We start from the raw sequence: 23014 nt of genomic DNA, 5'->3' as shown, positions 1-23014 counted from the left end.
AATAACTACATCCACAATTCTTTTTTTATATTTACTGAGAATATACAATTCTTATTTTTATATTGACTGAAAATACTTTCATCTTTAGTTCAATATAAGAATTCAATGTAGTAACTCTTGGTATTTCTCTTCCTCTAGCACTCCTACAGTTTCTGATGTAATTCGGCATAAGAATTTTGAATTACTTTTATAAAATTTTGGAGCTATGATATATTTTTTTACGTACACGAAAACGTGATCAAAAGCCCTTTAAATTGAACGTAGCTCAACAGTGATGAATGCTGCGGTTGGTAGTCTGTTTCAAGTTCCCTTTTTCCAAGGATTCCAGACAAGTTAAAAAAATTGGTTTTTTGTTAAAACTACAATTAAACATACCCTATTTTCCATGCTAGCCAAAAACTATTTGACCAAAAACCTACTAAAAAATGAAAATTAGTATACATCGTTGTCTTCACCCTCTTCTCTTCTACTTCGACTGACCATCAACAGAAATTAGTGGCGCCATCTCTTGACGAGTAATAAAACTACCTAAATCGACACCAAATAAGCAAAACAAGCAATACTTTTGTCCTATGTTTTGCTACGTAAATATAATATCAATACATTCTACTAAGCGTAGCAGACACAACTGGCATTAATCCCCTTGCAGTTGCGCCTGCAGCATGCAACTCTGCATAACCATTCGTGCGAAGGAAAATTACCAACTCCCTTTCACCCATCATCCCCCCCCCGGAATAGGACAAAACAAGTTCATTGACAAAGGGCACGCTAGGGCCCTCTCCCCATCGGTTGCACCATGGCTAAACTGCACCCATTTGCGTTGTACAGTTACAGAGCTCTTTCATTGAAACCCATCCAACCGTGACGTCACTGCATCGTCAAGCATAAACGGTGAGGGTTCACAACATCTAACGACAAGTGTATCGTCCATGCTCCGGTGTACCTTCCGGCGTTGTGTTGGTTTTCCGATAGTTTGCCAGCTCTTACCAGTACCTTTACGAAGCTTTTTTACGTTTCATAGCAATAGCAATGGACCTTATTATTGGCCGTAAACATAACTCAACCTCCCATCGCCCCTTTCGGTCAGTAACGTCTGTGGTCAGATTTTCTAATTCTGATCTGGTTCGGCACAGGATTCGCTTCTACCGCTTCTACCGATTGCGGTAGAGTTTCTCTATTTCTCACCTTCACATGGCTGACTACTTCCGCGGCATTTCCGCGACGGGGTGTCCGTTCCAAGCGACTGCACTGGAAAACAATATAAAAACACAGTAGATTAACCCTGGGGTCGTGTGGAAGTGCGGCACATTCGTGGAAGATCGTGATGTCATACGGTAGATAGTAATTTTTAGCTTCCGTCTGTCAAGTTTGTCCGATTGCGAACATCATTAAATATAAATTAGATATGGAATCGGGTTTGATTCTCGTGAGATTGGCATGAAAATGTATCTGAGTGGGTTTTTTGTGAATTTAGATTCAAAGCTGCGAAAGAATTCAATTGTGGGTTTGCCTAATGTTTTAATTTCAAATCGTTAAGAAGGAACGAGAAACAAACAAAATGTTAAGAAACACAATTCATTAGAGATTTAATATATGTTTTTTTAGCATCTCTTCAATGTTTTATAAAACCTCTTGTTTGTATTTAAAAAATACTAACCATACTTTCATGATAACCCCTTTTGCTTGAATTTTTCACCTCACACATTCTCATCTTTTCACCACATTTTTCTCATTTTCTCACTATGCGTGCCTCATCTTCTCACCATAACAACAAGGTTCACATTTTCATCGCTTGTTTCACCACAAACAGCGATGAGTGAAAAAGACAGCAAGCCATATGATTATGTTTTCTCTCTCTTTGCCTGCGCTATGTTTATTTCTTCCAACGTTGTTAAAGAGAGGAGAGAAAGAGAAAGAAATATACTCGCATTAGAACTGCTATTGCTCAATAGATGGCGCCATGCAAAGTAGCGAGCAGAGTTCTTCAGTTCATTATATTTATGTATGTTTAAATTGTTTAATTATCTATGAATCATTTATACGTTAATATGTAAAATGTAAATGTAAATTTGAGGGTTCGTAATTATTGTTAGTATTTTGAACTTAATTTTTGTTTTATTATTAAATTATTAAATTATTTTCAAATTTGTTACACCACATAAGGATTGTTGGAATTTTAAAATTAATCATTTGAGAAAAAAAAAATCTAACTCAGCTAAAAAAAACCACTTTGTAGGCACACAACAAAAAACATAGAACACATAACCGGCTTGAGCTAAGACAAAAAAAACCCCACATCTCAACAAACTTGTATGAACCATTCCGACGGGTGTACGATACACGACACGACACACAACGGCGCAGAAGCTTGTCGTCCGCGAGACGATTCGGATCGTTTTTCGTGCGGTATCGCTCAGAGGTGTGTAAAATAATAACATTTCGAAGCGAATTTTTGTGCGCCTTGTTTTTTTGTTTTGCTTGCGTTTTTGTTTGGGTTTTGGGATGTCTGATTTGTGCGAAGATTTATGTTCTACGATTGCACTTCTTTCGAGAGAAAGTATAAGAAAATATTTACATGAAACTGTCGAAAAAAAAAATTGTGAACATAACTTTGTGAATCCTCTGTTCAATATGCAAATCGTGTTTGTGATGTTTTATGGAAATCCTGTGCTGTGTGTATTGTTTAAAGTGACACGAAATTGTTTCACGCCAGAAATGCGAATGGAAGCGTGGAGGATCCGTGAATTAAATAATTATAAGTGCGACTGCGAGTGAAAAATATTTCGATAAATATTACCTTTCACGTTGGTTAATAGTATTCAATGTGTTTTAAGTGTTGTGTGCTCTCCTCCAAAAAAGGAAGAGGCCAATTTTATGTGCCGGTGAAAGTGCCCATACAAAAACGCACCAGCGAGAGATAACATACACGGGATAGAGGGATGATGTTTGCATGCCGAGATTAAATAATACTCTCTCTCTCTCTCTCTCTCTCGCTATTCACACGCACGTCACTTCCTCTCGATCTCGAACCGATCTCGATTACGGCAATTGACATAGGTGAAGCTGGCATGTTATGAATTGTGGCGTTTCTGCGTTTGCGATATCTAGCGCGAATATTGTTGCTGTTGCGTGCGTGTGTGTTGGTTTTTGTTGTTTTTGCACAAAGTAACAAACCCCCTGCAGCATAGAATATAAATACAAAATGAATGCAAAAAAACAAAACAAAGTTCTGCTGCTGCTGCTGCTGCTGCTGCTAGATAGAAAGGTGTAATTATATAAATCCCATATTACGGCGATGAGCGCTGATGACCGTGATAACAACGCCTTCCCGTGTGCTTCGCTTTCCGTTGCTATGCGACCGCAACAGCCGCGAACGCGAGTTGACTTGCCGTTCTCTCTCTCTTTCGCTTGCTCGCGTGTCACGCGAATGGAACGAAGGGCAGAAACATGCTCACGGGCGCTATTCCCTTAAATAGGATTTATTTTTACCAAACGCCTGGTCCGCGTGCTGGCCTACGGCCGCACGGTGAACATCGTGGCGCGAATGGGAAGACCAGCGCGCCACCAGAAGGGAAGCGCCAAAATGACATGTGAGGAAGTGTCTGTCATCCATCCGGCGACGCATTCGAAACGCGTGTGCGCAGCCATTTTTAAAGTAGGAAGCACAAATGAAATGCGGAAATCGTGAGGACCTCTTGACGACAGAAACATAGGCAATAGGGAAAATAGAGGAAAAACACACACATATACATAATCAAATGCTCAATAGAGAGAAACCACGTGACAAGTGAAAAGGAAAGCCTCAAACGTTGGACGAGAAGCAGCAGAGCGGACTCAGGGGCGGAAGTGTCAAGAAAGCATGAAATGAAATCAAAGCTCGTCGACGAGGGTCGAAAATGATGCGGGGGAAAAAATTAAAGTACCACCATCAGTGTGTGTGTGTCTGTGTGTGTGGGTCGGCATGGTGGCAGTTTTCTCTTCCAATTATCATTAAAAACCCATTACGGGCTCTTGTGTGCCGCGTACATTTCTTGAGGACGACCCGGCGTAACCGATTTCACGGATTGTTTTGTGTGTTTTTTTTAAAGGGCCGCCTGTTACGGGTAAAAACACAGGTTAAATGTCGGTAGTTCTCCTCGGCAAAAGACGCTAGACAACACCGTAGCGAATTTAGTGAGCACACTTCCCTATTGCTGCAAAGCATTCTCTAACTGTCTATATTCATACGAGGTTGATTCACGAACGGTACCTTCGTCACCAGCGTCAATCTGGCAGTTCAATCACATTACATTGCATTAGGTCTTTCACTTCGATCGCTTCCGACTGACCGATAGCTTGAAGGCAAATTTTATGCTATAAATAATTTTTGCTCACATCTGCTACTTGCAAAACCCTTCCTCTCATCGGAGATGTTTTGCGGGCCACTCTTTAGCGGCCCTTAAATACCGTACAAAATAAACCTGGGTAGAAGGTATGGGTATTCGAATCTTTCACTCCTCCGTTGTGGGTTTATTATCCCAGTTGTGGGTTTGATGCGGAAATTGCCTGGAGCTGAGCAAGTCCTTCAATCGGGATTACAAGGGTTATTGTTGGGGATCGTGTTGGGTTCCGCATAAAAATAGCCAAATGAATTCCAATCACCGCATTAGTGGGTATGTTTTGTGAAGCTTTTCATCTACTTATTCTGAGGTATAAAGCACAGAAAGAGATGCTTTAATATGAGCTAAAAAGTAAGTGGGCAAATTTAAAAAAACGCCTTTCGTTATGCAATAAACGTATCATAATCGGATAAATTGTTGCAGATTGCCTACATTCAGGCTTTTGATACAAGAACAAGATAAGTTTCATTATATTTTTCTGTTTTCATATTTTAAACGTTTAAATTACAATTTTAAAAGTAAAATGCTTCAAAAATGGATATTTTCTGGTTCACCAACACCATGCGTAATCTTGTTGATGAAGAAGAAAAAGCGAAATATAATTAAAACAATCCGTTATGAGTCATGCTACGTATATTTACGCGCCCCATTACATCCCACCATTCATCCAACCGGCAAATGTATGATAATAATTATTCGATTGGCACAACACACAGGCCAAACCTAACCGCAACTTGAGTTCAAACCAATTTACTTCCATTTGGATGCATAATTAATGAAATGTAAACTTTTGTACCCCGAGCGACCGGTGCAGGTATTTTCCAATGCTGCGCTGCTAGCATTTCCCACACTGATCGTCTCTGTGTTCGCGAAAAATGGCCGTTGGTACGATAATTTGCTCTTTCAAACTGACTAACTGATTGACAGCTGAAATGAGTCTGAAGTGAACAAGCTAGCTGAAAACTGTCTCCGGCAGCGTGTGGCTCATCCATCACTTAGGCGGATCGAAAGCACTTGTGCCGGCTGTGTACCGGATCCATTGATTCGATATGCTGAGATCACAATTTTGCCCTTGTATTATTCGTTCGCAAAAACGGATCGTTTGCTTATGTTTTATACATTCAGCATTCTTCCAACCAGGGTACGTGGGTAACTCACTGTCAATCGGTAAGGATGAAGTTTTCCCTTCCATTTATCCCATAGCAAAATGGGTTACAATGGGTTTTGCTGCTATTGCCAATGGAAATAATAATGTCCCGGCGTTATCCTTATCGTTCTTACCCAAACGATGAGTGGCGTGAGGTTTTTCGTTGTTTGGAAAGAACGTCTTGTCCACGGCTTTACTTGAAGCACTGTTGTTTCGCGTTCGGATTCGGTCGAAGCCGTGCACGTGCAAACTCGTGAAACGTGAGCGAGATGTCGATTCAAACCCAACGGTTGGTTGCTTCCAAGACGTCTTTTGTTAAAGAACTCGTTTAGAATGCTGCTTGTTCTTCGCTAGAAAAAAAAGCTGTTTGAACTGAGAAGAGATTTATTTGTTTTTATTTAAGATTTGTTTACTGATTTGCTTTACTTTTTACCGACTGGAGCGGGAAAAAATACATTTCAATTGGTGTACTTTACTTCATAGATATTTGCTATTGTTTTTCATTAAATAACATTATCTCCATTATAATTGTGATTAGAAGCACGTTAAACTATCAACCCTATGGCGAATCTGGTTGCTTCCCTTGACATGCGAGAGCACGATAATTAAAAACGGGCCACTGCACAACGAAGGGCACACATCAATTACACGGCATACGATCATCTCGTCGCGTTCGCTGTGCAGCACGGCAACTCCATGATGCTGGGTCCTGCTGAACGATGAATGGCAGCAGTACATTATGTCAATTGCATCATGCTCCCTTCATGTCCACTCCCCCTGCTGCATATGTATAAAGATTCATTTGAAATGCCTCCCCATCGATGAAGGCGGTCGACTGTTTGTTGATAAATATAAACCATTTTTCCGCCACGTTGCACCCGAAGGACGTTGGTGTGCAGCGGCATTGTTTTGCCTGATCTGGATGCTGAAAATAGTACTGGCGCTGGGATGGTATTTGACGTGGTGCAAAACCAACAATCGCAGCGAAATTGATTTAAATTTTATTTTATTTTAGTTCCATTTTATGGCAATATAAATAGCGCTAAAATAAGACAATATTTGATGCGCTTTACGTTGAGAGGTTAATTTATAGTCGTTTTCTCATTTCAAGTGCAGTGGAGATAAATGTTTCCCTGTGTTGGCCTTATAAAGATTGGCCTGCAAAATAGGCCTACAAATTGGATAAAAACAATATAATACATTCTTCAATTATTGATTTGAATTACCTGTGAATAAATTTATATTTCTGAGTAAAATTTAAGTCCATTATAAGCTCACTTAAAGCAATTAAATTGAAATTGTTTTGCTTTTTCAATGATTTTTATTGATCATTTTTATGGAAATATGATTTTAATAACCGTTTAAAATTAATTTTCGAACATAAAAAAAACAACTAAAAAACTTGCTAAGCCACCCCAAAAAACTTTTGAAGGTTAAACCAGGTTTAAAATTAACAGCATAGGTCATTATTACAAACCTGTTCGACTCTCACCAACAGCTTCCAGGCATTTGCAAACTTAAATATCATAAATTAAATCATTAAACGTGATAGTAAAATCGAATGTGGTTGGCTAAAAGAGAAACCGAGATCCTGTAGTGCCATTTATATATATGCAAAACAAAAAACAAAAATCAAGCATATTGAAACCTGTTCGAAATCGTTGGATGACTTTCGCCCTTCCCAAAAAATGGTTTCCCATTCCGTGTTGTGTTTATGTTTTGAGTTATCATAAAACCGGACCGCGGGGAATGGGAATTTCATCAGCATCCAAATTTCTACCCCTTCCAGCAACAAACGACAGACGACATTGAAACCTGTTTTTTGCGAACGAGTTCTTTAGGCAACAATTTAAATTAGCAAATGTTAAATGAAGCGATTGAGGAACCGCAACAACGCCATGAAGAAGTTGCGAGGGGAACCTTATTGAACCACTCTTAAGTCCAACATGTGGTTTAAATTGTAGTTCAGGGTTTGATAAGCGTAGCTTCGCCGTGAAATCATAAGGAAAAAGGGTTTAATGTTTAGACATTTTCGCTTACAAGCAATTGTTGTGCGGGATTCGAAACAAAGAACATCCGCCGTTGTCACTCGTGCGTGACCCACGTACACGTACGGACGGGTCGCTTGAAACGTAGGGCAGTGGGGGTGGTGTAAGGACGGTAACAAAAACTCCAACCGAAGCAGCAACAAACCGTTTGTGTCTCGTAAATGTCTCGCTAGGAAAAGAGGCATGAGCTTATGCGACTAATAGCCGGGAGAGCCATATGTTCGCGGTATGTTGTGGTGGTGGTGGTGAACATGGAGTAACTTCCCAAGAGACTCCACACAACAAAACCCGCAGCTGTATACCCCCAGACGGCACCAAACTAAAACACTTAGTTTCGTATTAGCTTCGTTGTGACGGGAGAAACGAGCCCCAAAACGGAAACGTTCCACAAAGATGCTTCCCTTATAGGGAAGTTGTTCGGTGCTTTCCATTCGTTTCGAATCGATTTGAATTGCCAATGATTGTACAATCATTCTTGCCACATATTGTTATTGCTTTCTGCTTGCTGTGGGCCCTAAACCTTCTCTTCCCCAAAAAAGGTACAAATGTCTTTTCGTACAACCAAAAAAAAAAGCCGTACACCTTTCCCTGAAACGGGTTTTCGGTTTGGGGATGAAAAATTGGATTTGTTTTCCCTTCGTTTTTTTTTTTGCGAAGCGTCATACAATCCTAATGCCTCGATTTATCTACGGACGCATTCCACAAAGAATGCGAAGGCACTGTACACTGCTCTCACCTCTCACCTTGCTGGCCTTCGACCTGGTCCCGCTGCAATTAGCAGAGATGAAGGTATCTATATATAGTGCAACCATCTTCACCTGATTCGGGAATCAATGATTCAACGCAACGCAGGGATGAAAGGAAACCCCCGGGCTCGCACGGTAGCCGTATCGGGCCGTTTGGCCAAAAATATCCGACAGTAAAGCCGGGTTTCGCACGTGGGGGGAAAATCGCACACCCACGCCCCAGGGGGAGAGTAACGTCATCCCAATATTTCCCCTCCTCACCAACACTGATCGAACGTGCGCCAATCTTGCTTCCACAACCTGGCACACGGCACATTATTAATCATGACACATGCCTTCCGGGGACGTTTGGTGGTTGAAGAAGTTGTTTGGCATCTGTGTTTGTGTGTATGGGGGTGTTTTTTTATTTGTGTTTTCTACGCATTTATAGCGAGCAGAGGTGAACTATGCGGTTAGCTCTTAACTCTGGCAACAACTAATAGTTGTTGATTGGGACGTCGTCTTAGATTACTCCCACACGGCTTTGGCGCGCACCGTACGGTTGATTAACTCCGGGTGCAGGTTTCTTTCACCCGGGGCCCGTTGGCATAATGTTTGTGTTGGGTTAAGTCACGTGGAAAAATGAATGGTTCCGCCTTTGTTGTTTGCTGCATTTTTAGGGAACCGAGATCGTGTGTAATTGCATTTTATTAAGTGTTTCAATTAAGGAATATTTGTAGTTTGAAGAACACTTAAGGCTTTTTTTAATAATGTTAGAAAAAAGGTTTCTTAAAATATTTTACAAGAAATAAAATCTTTACACAATGATCCATAATTTATGTTCCAAAGTGTTTCCTTCTGAATATCAAGCTGTTTATTTTATCCCGAAACCATTCGACGCTAGTCGCTAGATAAGAAGAGGAATTATTATGTAGTCTATGGCACCGAATGGCCACTTTGGTCAATGCTTACTCCACCACAACCAGTACCAAACAGCAACAAAACAAAAAACTACCATTAAATAAACTAACAAACATGCTAGTTTTGCATTTGCTTTGGCACCATTAAGTATACAGTACAGCCCTTTCTTCAGACAACTTCTGCCGCATTGGAAAGGGGCATTTGGAGCAAGTCCCCTCAAAGCCTTACCATTTCAAAGGGTACTAACCAGCAAGCAGATGGGCGAATGTTTGTTGCGGCATTCGTTTTGGCAAAGCTTCACTTCCGACACAATAAATCTCCTTTGTCTGGCCCCTTGCTCGACGGAGTGTAGCATAACGCCATGTTATTGCAGCTCGTTTACAGTACCGTGTGCGTCCCCGCATAGATGGCCACGTTTCTTCCAACGCAACTCCAAACCTTTGAATGAGGAGGAAAAAAAAAGAGATCCTCCCCCCCCTAACTAACAAAGGAAATGGTTGGATTCAAACAGTGCAAAAGATCTTCCATCTACCGTCACAAAATGTCCGCTCGACGAGACGAATCCTGCGAGAGTGTCCTCCACTATTGCAGCATTAAAATTGGCACAGTGTGCGGTTGCTAACACAGGGATTGTCAGGCAGCTGGCGATGTAGGTTGAACGACTTTTGCCTTCGACACAGGACCACGGCAACAGTGTTGTCGCATCGGCTCGGTACACCCGAGACGGTGTCAGTCGTGTGTTGCTGCGGTGCTGGAAGGATGTTTCCCTTAGTGGACCGGCCAGCTGCCGGTCGTACCGATGCTATGCGTTTCGGTAAACAGTGTGTGCAGTGGCAAGATAAACATACACACAATATTGGCAATTGCTGATGGCTAGAGTGTGTCGAGGATTGCGGACAGGGAAAAAGACGAGCAGGGAACGGGAACTGTCTGTTACATCCATGGCGTGGCGGATATTGAAAAATTTAATTACGAATCTAGGACGTGCAGCTCGGGTTGCTGTTTGACTCGGTGTTGTGGTACTTTTACCGGTTTTTTGCTTTCATCGATGGCCAATATCCGTTTTATTTTTGTGATGTACAGGCAACAAACATCAAGTACCTTTGCCTTTTGTGGATGTGGTGATAAAGTGTGTTAGTGTGTTAAAGGTGACAAAGGGAAAAACAGATTTCCTGAATATTTATAGGTTTATAGCCATTTTGAATAGATAAAAAAAGAGTACAAGAACACTTAATAATATTATATCCTATTTCATCGATTTTCGGTTTTACGCCTGAATGTATGCAACGCGGTTTAAAAACATTTACTTTTAATGGGTGATTTCCAAACCAAACTGTACCTTTCTTCGTATTTATTTTAAGAAAAAACTCTCGACAGTTCTTCTCTAAGTGTAAGACGATTTATTTATGTTTTGAATATAAATACCACTCTTCACTTTGATGATGTGAGATTTTAAGGGCAGTGATTTAAGACGTCAATATCATTGAATATATTTAAAGTTTTCCTTTTCTATCAAGATGAAAAGAAACTTAGAATCTTTCTAGTTTCGAGCTAGTCGTTTGATCAAGTCACAGTGGATCAACAGTTCCACTGCCAGAGTGTAACCTAAACAGTTCCATGCTAACTGTAGCTATTGAGGAAAATATGTACAAACATAAACAAACCACCCTTGAACAAGAGTTTGAACCCCTACCGACCATTCCTAATTAGGTCTATTTAGTGATCAAACTGTTTAGACGATCCATTTCCGGTTTGTGTTAAATATTTACGCAAAAACTGTGGCTCCATTTCGTTCTGATCGAGTGGTGAAGTTCCTTCTGGCGGCCTATTAGCCGCACATAAAGCAAACGGAATCGGTCATTTCGTTCCGTAACCGTCAAAATAACAGTAAGCTGTCGCGTGCTATTACTCAGAAGAATTTTTCGATTTAATCATATTTTTTTTCTTTCTTGCTTATGGTTGACGCGGGGTCGATAAATGTTAATTTGAGGCTCGTAAAGCATTATTATCCCCCCCACCACCCAAAGGGGCAATAGTGGCCACGATTCGGTGTGACTTATTTTTTCTTCAACCCGAAACCTATGTTGTCTGAGTCATCCGTTTCGGGTGGACAAATTCCGGACGACGTTAAATGGCTGTAAATGAGCCAACACTCCGCACCCATTAGCACCACATATGTACACGTTGGGCCAAGGGTTCCGATTACTCCTTGGAAAGTTGTGGACGTGAATCGTTTGTTCCGATGTTTGTAAGCTTCAGTTTCAGAGCGGTTTCTACAATCGAGTGCATTGTGGTGCGGCGCGAATGACGCGAATCGTTTCAAAAAACACGTGCTTCTGGATAGAATATTCTATCGATTAGCTGCTAGTAGCGGTTCGCTCAGGTTTCAGTTCAAGTGTGTGCTTGTACGGGAAGTAACTGCCGGTTGTCAACACGTGCAAACTGATTCTGTGCCTGCTGAGGGAATAGAATGTGACGAAGAACATTAAGACATTTAAATAACAAACGCTAGTATGAAAAGTTTCAACCCGCATGAGTTTCTATTGGAAGCTTCTCGATCATTCACGCTCTCGAAAATTGGATGTAATTAAATCAATTACCAACAATGAGTATGAGGAACTATTTCGGGAACTCTTAATAAAACCCAACGATCTTACGCTCCAAAAACCAACGCAATCAATTTAGATGATCAAGGCTTGACGTATTCTTCACAGCAGCAGCAGCAGCAGCAGCTACAATAACAAACCACTCCCCGACAGTTTAAACACTTTTAATCGAAGTGATCCACGAGCGTGGCCGTACGCCCGGGAAGAACAGTCCAATTAAAGTGTGTTAAAAGTGCGTCCGCGTGGGTTTCGCTGTGAGTGATCGATCGATTAGTGCCCGAGGGTGCGCGGTGGGTTAAGTGATCGCGAACAAACACATCCTTGGTCGAATGTCGTACGGACGGTGAACAAATGTTTTGCCCGAGTAACGAAACGCTTCAGAGCATTACGGAAAAGACGAAACTGCTGGCCCACAAATGTACGCAGCAGATACGCCACAATACCGCAGCCTCGACGAACAGCGATGGAGCGGGCGGTACGACAGGTGTTCAGCAACAGTCCGCACCGGGCGTTGATCCTCAGCGATCGTGCAGCAAGGATGGGCCGAATGCGAAAGAGGACCGACCCGGTGGAATGGCTGGTGGGACACTGCGTTGCTTCTGTCCGTGTAAGGGAACGATCGGCAAACTGATAGGCAGGAAGGTTGCTGCTGCTAGCAAGGAGGGTCAGAGTCAGCGTACCACCAAGTGGTATGTCAAGGTAATACAGATGGCAACGTGAAGGGGAACGGATGAATGGGTGGGAGATTGTGGGAAGCGGAAATGAAACATTCGGAGGTGGTACGATTGTGGTCTGATAAGACTTAATTCGATTAACTGATAGATTGGTTAAGTGGAATTGAGGTTATGTGGATGTTGGCCTGCAAGAGGTTTTAGAATCAAGACGTTGCGTAAAGATGAGCATCCACAATAATATTCTCCTGTGGCTTCTTAAATAGGACATGTAAACAATAAATTTCTTCATGCCCTATTTTACTTTCATGAAGAACTATCAATTACGACATAGTGTACCAACTATTCATCATTTTGAAATTTCTTGAAGATATTAAGCCTGAAGGTATGCAATAGATCCTATTATCTGTATGTTCAGGAAATTTCCATTGGGCTAGATCTCCTAATAACTGGTAGATGTTTATTATTGCATACTTTCAGGCGCTAAGAACCAAATGTACCAAACCCAAAAACTATGTTGAATTTACTCAAATATTTTCTTATTTCTAACAATCGGTCAATGTCCATGTTGCTAGTGAGGCTATTAAAATCTCAATAAAATAATGAGCATAAAATTAATCTCCCCATAAAAAAGGCAACTCAAGCAACAGTCTTATCACCATCAAACGAAATAACACTTACTTAAAGACAAAAATAAACACTCCCTCACACACTGCTCACACCCATCTGGTGCGTAGTGTTTACATCGTTCCCTTTATCTCTCACAGTGCAGAGCGGGAAATCAACGACCGATTCAGCTTGAACTATTGCCCCCTTTGGTGTCGAAAAGCCGACGATGTGTTGGACGTGATGTCGAATCACTTTGTTCGTCTCGGTGACTCATGGCGTAGGGTGTGTGTGTATGCCCCTATCAAAAAGGGGTGCTCGGAAGTCGGTAGTGGCTGTTGTACACTGAGCAACATTAACATTTACGCTGCCTGATTGCTTAACGCGTAGACTTTGTAACAACGCGGTTCTACGCGCGTCGTGCGCTTATCGGGCACGGAGAAGACGGTTTATTTATCCATCCGCCCAGACAGCACCGGGGTACGATCATGGGAATTGTATAACAGCAATCCTAGGGAGCGATTGTGCCATAATTGTCTACTTGTTGCCGTATCATTCATTGCACTTTCCTGTGCAGCTTTGTTGTGATCGATCGCCGACACTGTTCATGATGTAATGGTGTGCAATTGCATAAATTCAGGCTCCAGCTCCATAAAAGCGAAACAAAGGACACAAAGTGTCTTGTAAAAGATGATCATTATTGATGATTAATTTTACAAGCCGAGGTATAAAGACACGAAATGTAATTATTGTTTCGCTAGGAGCGATTTAGCAGAACCTCGTGTTATTCAATTATGTACGCTTTTGAGTCACATCATTTGATGTTCGACTAAATGATGCCGCTTCGTTTTAGTTGAAGAACATTAAAAAAATCAACCTCAATATTTATCAACAATGTTTTTCTTCCGTCTTTGACCTTTCCTATTTTCTATACAAATATTTTTTTTAAATACTCCTTCCACCATTGTTTGGTGCCCAACGAACGCTACTCCATATGGATGCTAATTCTCCCTGACATTGCATACACACAATAAAAAACCCCGTGGAAACGACTTTCCATTCTTTCAGCACGAATTGTATTTTCGTTGCGTCCTCTTACATTTCCTTCCTCCTGCACACGTGGCACATTCGACTTAGACTTGGGTCGGCTTTGTTGTGAAAGAAATTACCTACGTTCGAAGGCTGGACGGACTCGCCTGAGCGTCATGGTTCGCTAGCAACATCCGGACACGGATAGAGCGTATTCGCGCACAAACAATAAAAAGGCAGAAGCTTGGCAGCGTAGGCAAATCGCATTTTTTTTTTGTTTGGAGAAACACACGTGGCTCTAGCCGAAGGTGTCGCCCTCCAGAGTCCTACGATGGGTCGCATATTCATGAGGGGTTTACCGTGGATGTCGGCAATCATCATTTCGAAGCGTTTATGCGTGCCGCAGCAATGCACCGGTGACGCTAGTCAAAAAGTTCGACCCGTTTTTTCCCAGCTCAAATTTTTACTGGGAATGCCGGATCTATTCATTGTTCTTTTATGGGATTTTATTTTTACTACTTTAAACAAAACACGCAGACACACAAATAAGTCGTGACTAGTTCTTACTCATTTTCTTGCACGTCGAAGGCGGGTTCGCCTTTTAAACTCAAAACCATGTGCTGTGACGGATTCGATTTACTACAAGAAAAAAAATAATAAAAACAAATCGTAAAAATTTTATTCTCCTCCATCTGGAGGGCCTTTTTGTTCCAAGCGATCTTGTCAGACACGTACTCCATTGTTTTTAGCCCCAATTAACAGCTGTGGGGGAAGAGCTTCTAACCCTCAGCCAATGACAAAGATGCTTCTAATTGAGGCAATACTTACGAAGAGGTTGTGATCTTGAACTTGTGTTTAAGACGTTTTTTTCCCCCTTTTTGCTATCTTTAATTATATCTTCGTGTCGATGATTCACGTAGCTGCTAGAACATCTTCATCCAAAAACCTATGTCACGCCGTAGGGAGTGGAAAATGTTTTTTAAAATTCAAATATCTCTAATATCTTCCCCAGTGAAACCTGAAAATATCATTCCCACTGAGTACAGAATAATCAAACTACCGAAAAAAACAACACCGATTTAATGGAAACTGTTCTTGTTTTTTCTTGTCTGTTTCTTTCCACAAACAATTTCTTTCCAGCAGCCCACCTGGCGGTTATGGGGTGAAGAACGTGAGGAGAACGCCATCTACACGGTTTACCTTAAGAAGGTCCGGTACCATCGACCAACACCCAGTGCCAGCAGCGTAAGTACGACCGTACGTAATGTATTTGTGGAAGGGAAAAAAAACTTCAACATCGTTCTATTTTCCCTTTAAGGGAGAGAGAGAATGGAAAAGAGAAACAAAAAACGAACAGAACAGAACTACAATCTTTCCATTTTGGCAATCGATGCGGATGATGGTTTTACGTGCTAATCAGGCCACCAGACAAAAAGGGCTTTTTTCATATTTTTTGGAGGGTTTTTTTAGTACGCTTAAACCTACGTGATCATCCTTGCCAAAAGCTTTTATCATACATAAAACGAATGGAGTTTTTTTTGTTGTGTATTATCTTGCCAAAAACCGTCTCCTCCAGAAAGCTGCTCTGCTGCTCCATCATCTAGAGAGTGTTTTCTCTCGATCGATCTCAACCATTTTTGAATTAGCCATGTGCATAAAATCATACAAAGAGCTTGTCTACACACCAGAAAACTGCATCCCGAAAAACAGCAAACCAAGCCAATTGCACTGCAAATGGTGATTGACATGCAGAACATTGATTGCACTCAGCGTAATGTGAGATGTACATCGATCCGGCTGGAATGGTTAGAAGTGTATGGTGAAGCCACTTCAATGGCGCTGATTGGTGACGGGAATGTTCTCCAGACGAGGACGCCCTCTTCTGCATCGGTCAGGATACGAATGATGCTGTTAATGGATGCTAATGACGTTTTGCGTTAGTGCTGGCTGCTGGTTTGCGTTAATTTAAATTGCTTTTCTAATTTAATGTCGGACAAGCGTGACTTTTCGAGATGAGGGGAAGAAATTGGGGCTTTATAGATTAGTTAGTTTATACTATCAAACAATTTTTTAATATGAAAATATTTCTAAAGATTGATTTCCATCATGAATTTCCAGCATCTTTTAATTGAAGATCAAACGTAGAATGTTATCTAAATTTTTTATAGAGAAATTAAATTAAATTACTAAATTGCTTGTTATTGCTTTCCATTGCAATTTCGTTTAGCAATTGTCCCACCAAAGCATTTACAAAATACAAATTCCAAGGGTGTTTGTCTCCCTTCGATCGCAATTAAGATATAAACACACAGATCGAATTAGTTCCCTCGTTGCCGGTGACACCTGACACCTAAGCGGACAAAACTAAACTGCCATTGTTGCATTTATCGAGCGCGTGGGAACCCTTTTATTAACCCAAAACCTTCGATTGCATAAGCAAGTTCTCCGTTTAACCGGACAAATGCACCTTGGCACCTATTAGCAAGGGCTCTTTGCGGGTTGTTTTGTTCCGAATACATCGGAACGGAACATTGTGTTACCTAATAGGTTGTAATGGTTTGCAAACATTTATTTTTATTTTTTTCCCCCTTTCGTCTCGACCTCCCCATTGGGGGACATTAATGAATGAATTGTGCCCGCAGAAGGGTGACACATCGTTTTGTACGGTGTTGGAAAAATGGGGCTAATCATGGAAAACGGGAATGGAAACATATCACAACCATCTAGTATGGAGGTCAGTATGGTCAGTACAATTACAGTGCAAGGCAAACGGTGAGACGATTTGTAGTGCAATAGAAATGATTTGAGTGCAGCACGCAAATAGAACTAGCGACATCATTCTATCCCAAAAACGTTCTGAAGGGGAAAATCGATTAGTCGTCTAGCATATTTGCATACAAAATTGATTTAAGTACGATTGCAGTCCAACTATGGACATATAGGTACCTACGTGGACGTTGCATGTGCACCTGCCTATTGTGGTTAGGGTTGAAATTCTAAGTTTGCCCGTACGGGAGGACATTTATGGTCACCTGGTAGTCGTTTGTAAGAAAAATCAATAAATCAACTTTAAAATATTTATCACCGCGTACAACCCGAACGATTGAGTTCGTTCGATGAGTCACCGGTTTTCTTGCCAGACTCGTGATGACGTGAAGCGTGTGTTATTGTGCTGGTCATGGTAGAATGAGTTTCTTTCGTATCCGAAACCTATATGATATAAAGCATTTTTACATTATGTGCTTACTCTATTAACGTTGAAAAAATCATCCATTACATATCTGTTAAAACTCTCATGACCCTGGGTGATTTAAATTACGCCTAAAGGTATACTATTTGCATGCCATTATTGCAAAAAGCTCTACTGTGATAATTATTAAAGCAATTTAAAATGTTAAAACGAATCTCTTCACCACTATTCTTATGCTTTCTCTTCATTTCACTTCCCACAGCAAGATTCCGATGATGAAATATCGCACCTCGAGTGGGAAACCGTGCGGGTGCGGTTCGTTAAGGCGGCCACCTTAGCGCGGCTGGTCGATGCCCTCGCAACCGACGACGGCGAACTCGAGAGCACGTTCGTGAACGTGTTCCTCAACACCTACCGTACCTTTGCCCAGCCGGAAAAGGTGCTGGAACTGCTGCTCGACCGGTACGAGAAGCTGCACGCTGAACCGGCCCTACTACAGCCCGAATCCCTATCGGACCAGCACAAGAAAACTCTAGGTAAGGTGTCTACCACCATGGCGCGATGATTATCATTTTATAAAAACCCGCTTAATTGTGCACCTTTGTTGCTCGTGCCTTGCAGTCTCTGTTCTTCACGTGTGGCTCGATGGGTTCCCCGAGGATTGGGATACGGATAATTTGCAACGATTGCTAGCATTCACCTCAAAGCGTTTGCCAAAATCGGAAATACATATGAAAGCTTTAAATAGGTAAGATATTAAAGTTTTAATGTCCCGTTTGTGAATGTTTACTGACTCCTATTTATTATCTCTTCGGCTAAGGTTTACCCATAGGTTAGATAAGTACAGTAGAATACCACCACCGCTGCCATGGTCTAACGATTATCACGATTTCGCCGACCAGTTCGGTGGCCTCTGTTTGACACCAGCATTCCGTGGTCCACCGTCCCACCTGCTTAATTCGTACCGCTTTCCAAACATTCCGGTCAAGCACTTTGCCGAGCAGCTGACCCGCATGGATATGGAGCTGTTCAAGCGGCTGATACCGCACCAATGTCTCGGTGCGATTTGGTCGAATCGGGACAAGCACGAGTGTAGTTCGGTGCTGGCAACAGTAACCCAGTTCAATGCCGTCTCATTTCGCGTGATCTCGAGCATACTGATCGAGCCGCGACTTAAACCACAGGAACGGGCCCTGCTCATCTCGACGTGGATCGATATTGCGCAGGAGCTGCGATTGCTGAAGAACTTCTCCTCACTGAAAGCGATCATTTCCGGCCTGCAATCCAACGCGGTGTATAGGTTATCGAAGACATGGGCCGTATTGCCAAGGGATAAGGTACTTACCGCGATCACTCGAAACACCTCGGAGAGGTTTTTCAATTATTGTCCTATTTTTCTTTACCCAGTTGGAGCTTTATAACGAGCTGGCGCGGATATTCTCCGAAGACAATAATGCGTGGGCACAGCGCGAGGTACTGATGCGCGAGGGAACGGCCAAGTTTGCGGACACAGTTGGCGAGAACGATCGGCACTTGCAGAAGGTGTTCCAGAAGCAGAACACCCTCATCAGCCACGGTACGATACCGTACCTCGGTACATTCTTAACCGATCTGACAATGATCCATGCTGCCATCCCGGACACGTTACAAGATGGGTTGATCAATTTCGACAAACGTCGAAAAGAGTTCGAGGTTCTGGCACAGATCAAGCTTCTCCAAGGGGCGGCTAATACGTACCATTTACCGGACGATCCACTGTTTGATCGATGGTTCGCTTCGTTGCTGGTGCTTGACGAACGGGAAGCACATACGCTGAGCTGTTCGTTAGAGCCTGCGCCCGAAATGACTAAACGACCACCAACGCAACATCCTGGCGGTGGTACAGGTGGAGGTGGAGGAGGTGGCGGAACTCCAGGACATAAGAAGAGCGATTCGATAGCGTCGAACTCGAGCAGCGGAGCAGGTTCTCAGTTCTACTGTGATATTAACAGCACATCCAACGCAAGGTAAGCAACACAAAAGCGGTGTAGAATAGATATTCAAGGCATCATTTGTACTGAGACTATTCTCTCCATGCTCTCCACAGCTATAGCTCACGCAACAACTCTCTCGATCGTGACGCTACTCCACCGAATGCTTCGATCCTGTCCGCTGCTAGTAGTGTGTCTTCCCTATCGATGGACTCCACCACGTCAGGCAGTCAGCGATCAAACCACAACGGAGGTGTTGGCAGTGTACGTACTCCACAATCTAACCGATCGCAAGCCAACGGTACGGTGGCGAACCGAAGCGCCAATGGTACCAGAGACCTCGAGGCGCCCATCATTAATGGGCAGCTGGTGCAAAACTCACCACTGAAGAGTAGCTCGCCCGATTTCTACATCATCAAGGTGACGTACGAGACGGAACAGGTCGAACTGGATGGGATCGTGTTGTACAAGAGCATCATGCTTGCGAACAACGAACGTACACCGCAGGTCATCCGGAACGCGATGCTTAAGCTCGGCCTTGAAGGTGATCCAGATCGCTACACCTTGGCGCAGGTGCTTCCCGACAAGGAACTACTGCTACCGAACAATGCAAACGTATACTACGCAGTCAACACCGCATACAACCTTAATTTCATCCTGCGACCGAAGAAGGACACTACGGGTAGTAGCTCCTCGGTTCCGAGTTCCACCGGTCGTCCCTAGGACACGGGATCGGATGGTTTTTTTGTAATCTCAGCTCGCCGACGCGAGTTCCAGCAGATTTTGTACATTTATTTTAAGCCTAGTGAATATTTGGAATTGGACGTTTTGTTGCTTGTTTTTTTTTTTTTAACCCAACGATACCATTCTCTATATCGCGTACCATACGTATCCAGTTAGAGTATTCTTTCACACGCACACGGCTTTGTGTGGTTGTGGTTATTTTATCTTAGATTCTATAAGACGCTAAGAAGTCGACACATTTAACAGGTAGGTAAGCAGCGGTTCAGGTTTTGAAGCTGAATTGACCCAAAGGGAAAACTGAAACTTGCATCAATACACACATACACATATCCACAAACGGTGGACGGTGCAGTATAACTGAAGGTATTATTAGGGGAGAGTAACTTCAACAACTTATAACAAAACCTTTCAACATGCAACTAACATGCAAGACTAGCAGGGACGGATAACGAATGCCAACAAACCTCCTTCTACCAGGTGTGCCCGTTTGAGGATAGAGTTTTTGGAAGTGTTTATTTGTTCTGTGTTTTGCAAAAATTTTGAAACCGATGTTAGTCCGCTAATGGCATATCGTAGCGCTTGGAGTTAAAGCTCCGTACGAACCGTGGTACTATTTCTGGATCTATACAACAGAAATAAAGTGGCATCGAACGTGTGCGTGTTTTATTCCTACCCGCAGCACGCAGCAAGTATTTTACTAGGATATTAATAAACTGAAAACACAACTATTCCAAACTCACTCTGTTGTAGCTATATTTTCTGTGCTATCCGAACATCCTTAAGAAATAATATCCGAGACAGCAAAAGAACGTCCACAATTCTATTCCCACGAAGGAGCTACAGTTTCTTAACACGGTTTTGGAGATATAGTTACAGCCATCTTCGTAGCATGTACGACAATCGGTACTTTTCCATCCTTCGCAAGGATTCGTACCACTTCCTAAGTCCGATATGCATCCTCGAGTGACTGCAATTGAAATACATCATGCTACTCAAAACAAGTATAAGAAATATATAGTGTATTTTACCTTCTTCTTCAAAACTTCTGATGAAACATCCATCTTTGGTGCGATGATATCTGCACTTCATCAGCTCATCATGGCGCTGTTCGGCGTCGCAGTTTGAAGCATACTCACTGCTGCACTGATAGCAAGACAATCGATTCGAGGGATATGCATTCTTATTACAGCTACTACCAACACATACTTCACAGAATTGAGAATTTCCATCGTTGCACAGTGTGTCGTTAGTTAAATCTGATAAACAACCTCGCTGAAGACTTCCATCTGTATCGGTTCGTACATAGCAACGATCATCTTGTACATGACGTCGACAGTACTGTACATTACTATCGTCCGTTTGCTCCTGTGCACAGTTTAGTTGGAACCGTGAATCACACTGCACACAGCTGTGTGTATTCTTGGGAAGAAACTGACCATTACATCCGGCTCCTTCGCAAACCACGCAATCGACGCCATCCTTCTCACAGCCATCTTTTAACTCTTGGTCAGTAATGTCAGACAAACATCCACGTACAAGATATCCATTCTCATCTACTCTTGAGTAACATTTGCCTTCCGAAGGTGTTTTACACACGGTTGCTGTTCGGATTCCACTAGAACAGTGCGTCATATTCGATGTACACTGCAGACATTGATCATCCTGTCGAACTGTACATGTGTTACAATTCCATCGAGAACAGATATTACATTCTACCGTCGATTTAGACCCGGTACACTTCGGAAGATCTTCCTCGCGCGCAGAAGATAAACAATCCCGATAGGACACGTTAAACCCATCGAACACGGTAACACACCGATCATCAGCCACAAGTCTTATACAAGGTTTCTCAAACTATCTAGGATAGGGTAATAGCTTGCAGGAGTTAGATTGACTTGATTGACAGATATTACACCGGAGGCGATCGGATGGATACCGATCAATGTTACAGCCCGAAAATTTATCACACAGAATACACTCCTTCCCAGCGGCGACACATTCTGAGTCCTGCGAACATCCACGATAGGTGTGACCGTTCGGAAGAATCACAGTGGCACAGGCACGATCACCAGCTTCACAGTCTTTTGTCAGTGAGGTATAAGGATTCCACACGCATTCCTTGTAGGTTGATGAATCACACGTATGGCAATAGAAAGTATCATCTGCAAAAAGATGCTATAATTATAGTGGCTTTGAAAGTTGAACTCTTGGATTCACTACATACCACCCGTACACGTTAGTACTATAAAAGGAAGTAACAGCAAGAGAGGAACCATACTGAGATCGTATCACTCTTAAAGTTCAGATACTACTGTAGGTAGCTACATTACCTTTCCGGGCTGTATTGAATGAGAATTCTTATCACTCTGTCGAGTAAAGCAATCAACTTGATCCTTTTATCAAAAAACTGATAACATTTCGACGCCACTATCAAATTAAATGGGATTTATTGTATTTCATCTGAAGCATCTGATAATACGAACTATTTACTATTGCTTATAGAAAAGATAACCAACAGAAGTGTGGCCAATTGTTCCGTATCAAGTATCAATAAGATAATGATTGTTAATAGAAATGCAGCAATATTTCACAACCAAACATTATTGTTTATACCTTCAGAACATGTAAGCTATGTTGAAAATAGATTCGGAATTATAGGAAATCTTTCATGAAATGTTTCACGGACGAACTGAAAGGGAATTAGTTAATTGGACTATTCATCTAGGGCAGTAAGTGAACTTTAGGATTAGCAAATGAACTATGTAATAATGAACTTGACAGACGAATACACAGTCACAAACAGAACGGCGCGCGACGATTACGGCTTTCTCGGCTTGGTGGAAAAAACTCCGAAAATTTACAGCCAGCACTCCGTGAGAATTTCTCACATTTTTGGTCCTTCGAACCGGATTGTGAATTCAAAGAGTTTTTTTTTCGTTCAAAGCTCTGCAACAAGAGCTCGGTCGGTTTAACGCTCT

General features: G+C 42.2%; 2 protein-coding genes across 8 annotated transcripts in view; one reads left to right on the top strand and one right to left on the bottom strand.

The window, feature by feature from the left end:
* The window catches only part of LOC125772390 (ral guanine nucleotide dissociation stimulator-like 1), a 33536-nt gene extending 12761 nt beyond the window's left edge, over positions 1-20775 (top strand). Inside the window, exons 1-8 of one of the 7 annotated variants that reach the window (XM_049444079.1) lie at positions 2363-2419; positions 11980-12525; positions 15273-15377; positions 17585-17858; positions 17944-18070; positions 18143-18659; positions 18730-19328; positions 19409-20775. In XM_049444079.1, the coding sequence (XP_049300036.1) occupies positions 12178-12525; positions 15273-15377; positions 17585-17858; positions 17944-18070; positions 18143-18659; positions 18730-19328; positions 19409-20015 (2577 nt within the window). In that variant the 5' untranslated portion in view covers positions 2363-2419; positions 11980-12177 and the 3' untranslated portion in view covers positions 20016-20775. Of the gene's footprint in view, positions 1-2362; positions 2420-9176; positions 12526-15272; positions 15378-17584; positions 17859-17943; positions 18071-18142; positions 18660-18729; positions 19329-19408 lie in introns of those variants that run through there. The other 6 variants (XM_049444076.1, XM_049444075.1, XM_049444077.1 and 3 more) reach the window with 6 other exon arrangements.
* On the bottom strand, positions 20765-22351 carry LOC125772403 (uncharacterized). Its single transcript, XM_049444107.1, has 3 exons — positions 22261-22351; positions 21065-22198; positions 20765-21003 (listed from the first exon to the last, which is right to left on the bottom strand). Exons 2-3 carry the CDS (start codon positions 21666-21668, stop codon positions 20801-20803), a joined length of 807 nt encoding a protein of 268 aa, XP_049300064.1. The 5' UTR covers positions 21669-22198; positions 22261-22351; the 3' UTR covers positions 20765-20800.
* Positions 22352-23014: the final 663 nt, after the last annotated feature.

Source organism: Anopheles funestus, chromosome 3RL (assembly GCF_943734845.2).
Source record: "Anopheles funestus chromosome 3RL, idAnoFuneDA-416_04, whole genome shotgun sequence".
Classification (NCBI taxonomy): Eukaryota; Metazoa; Arthropoda; class Insecta; order Diptera; family Culicidae; genus Anopheles; species Anopheles funestus.
This window is presented reverse-complemented; position numbering and strand designations above follow the sequence as displayed.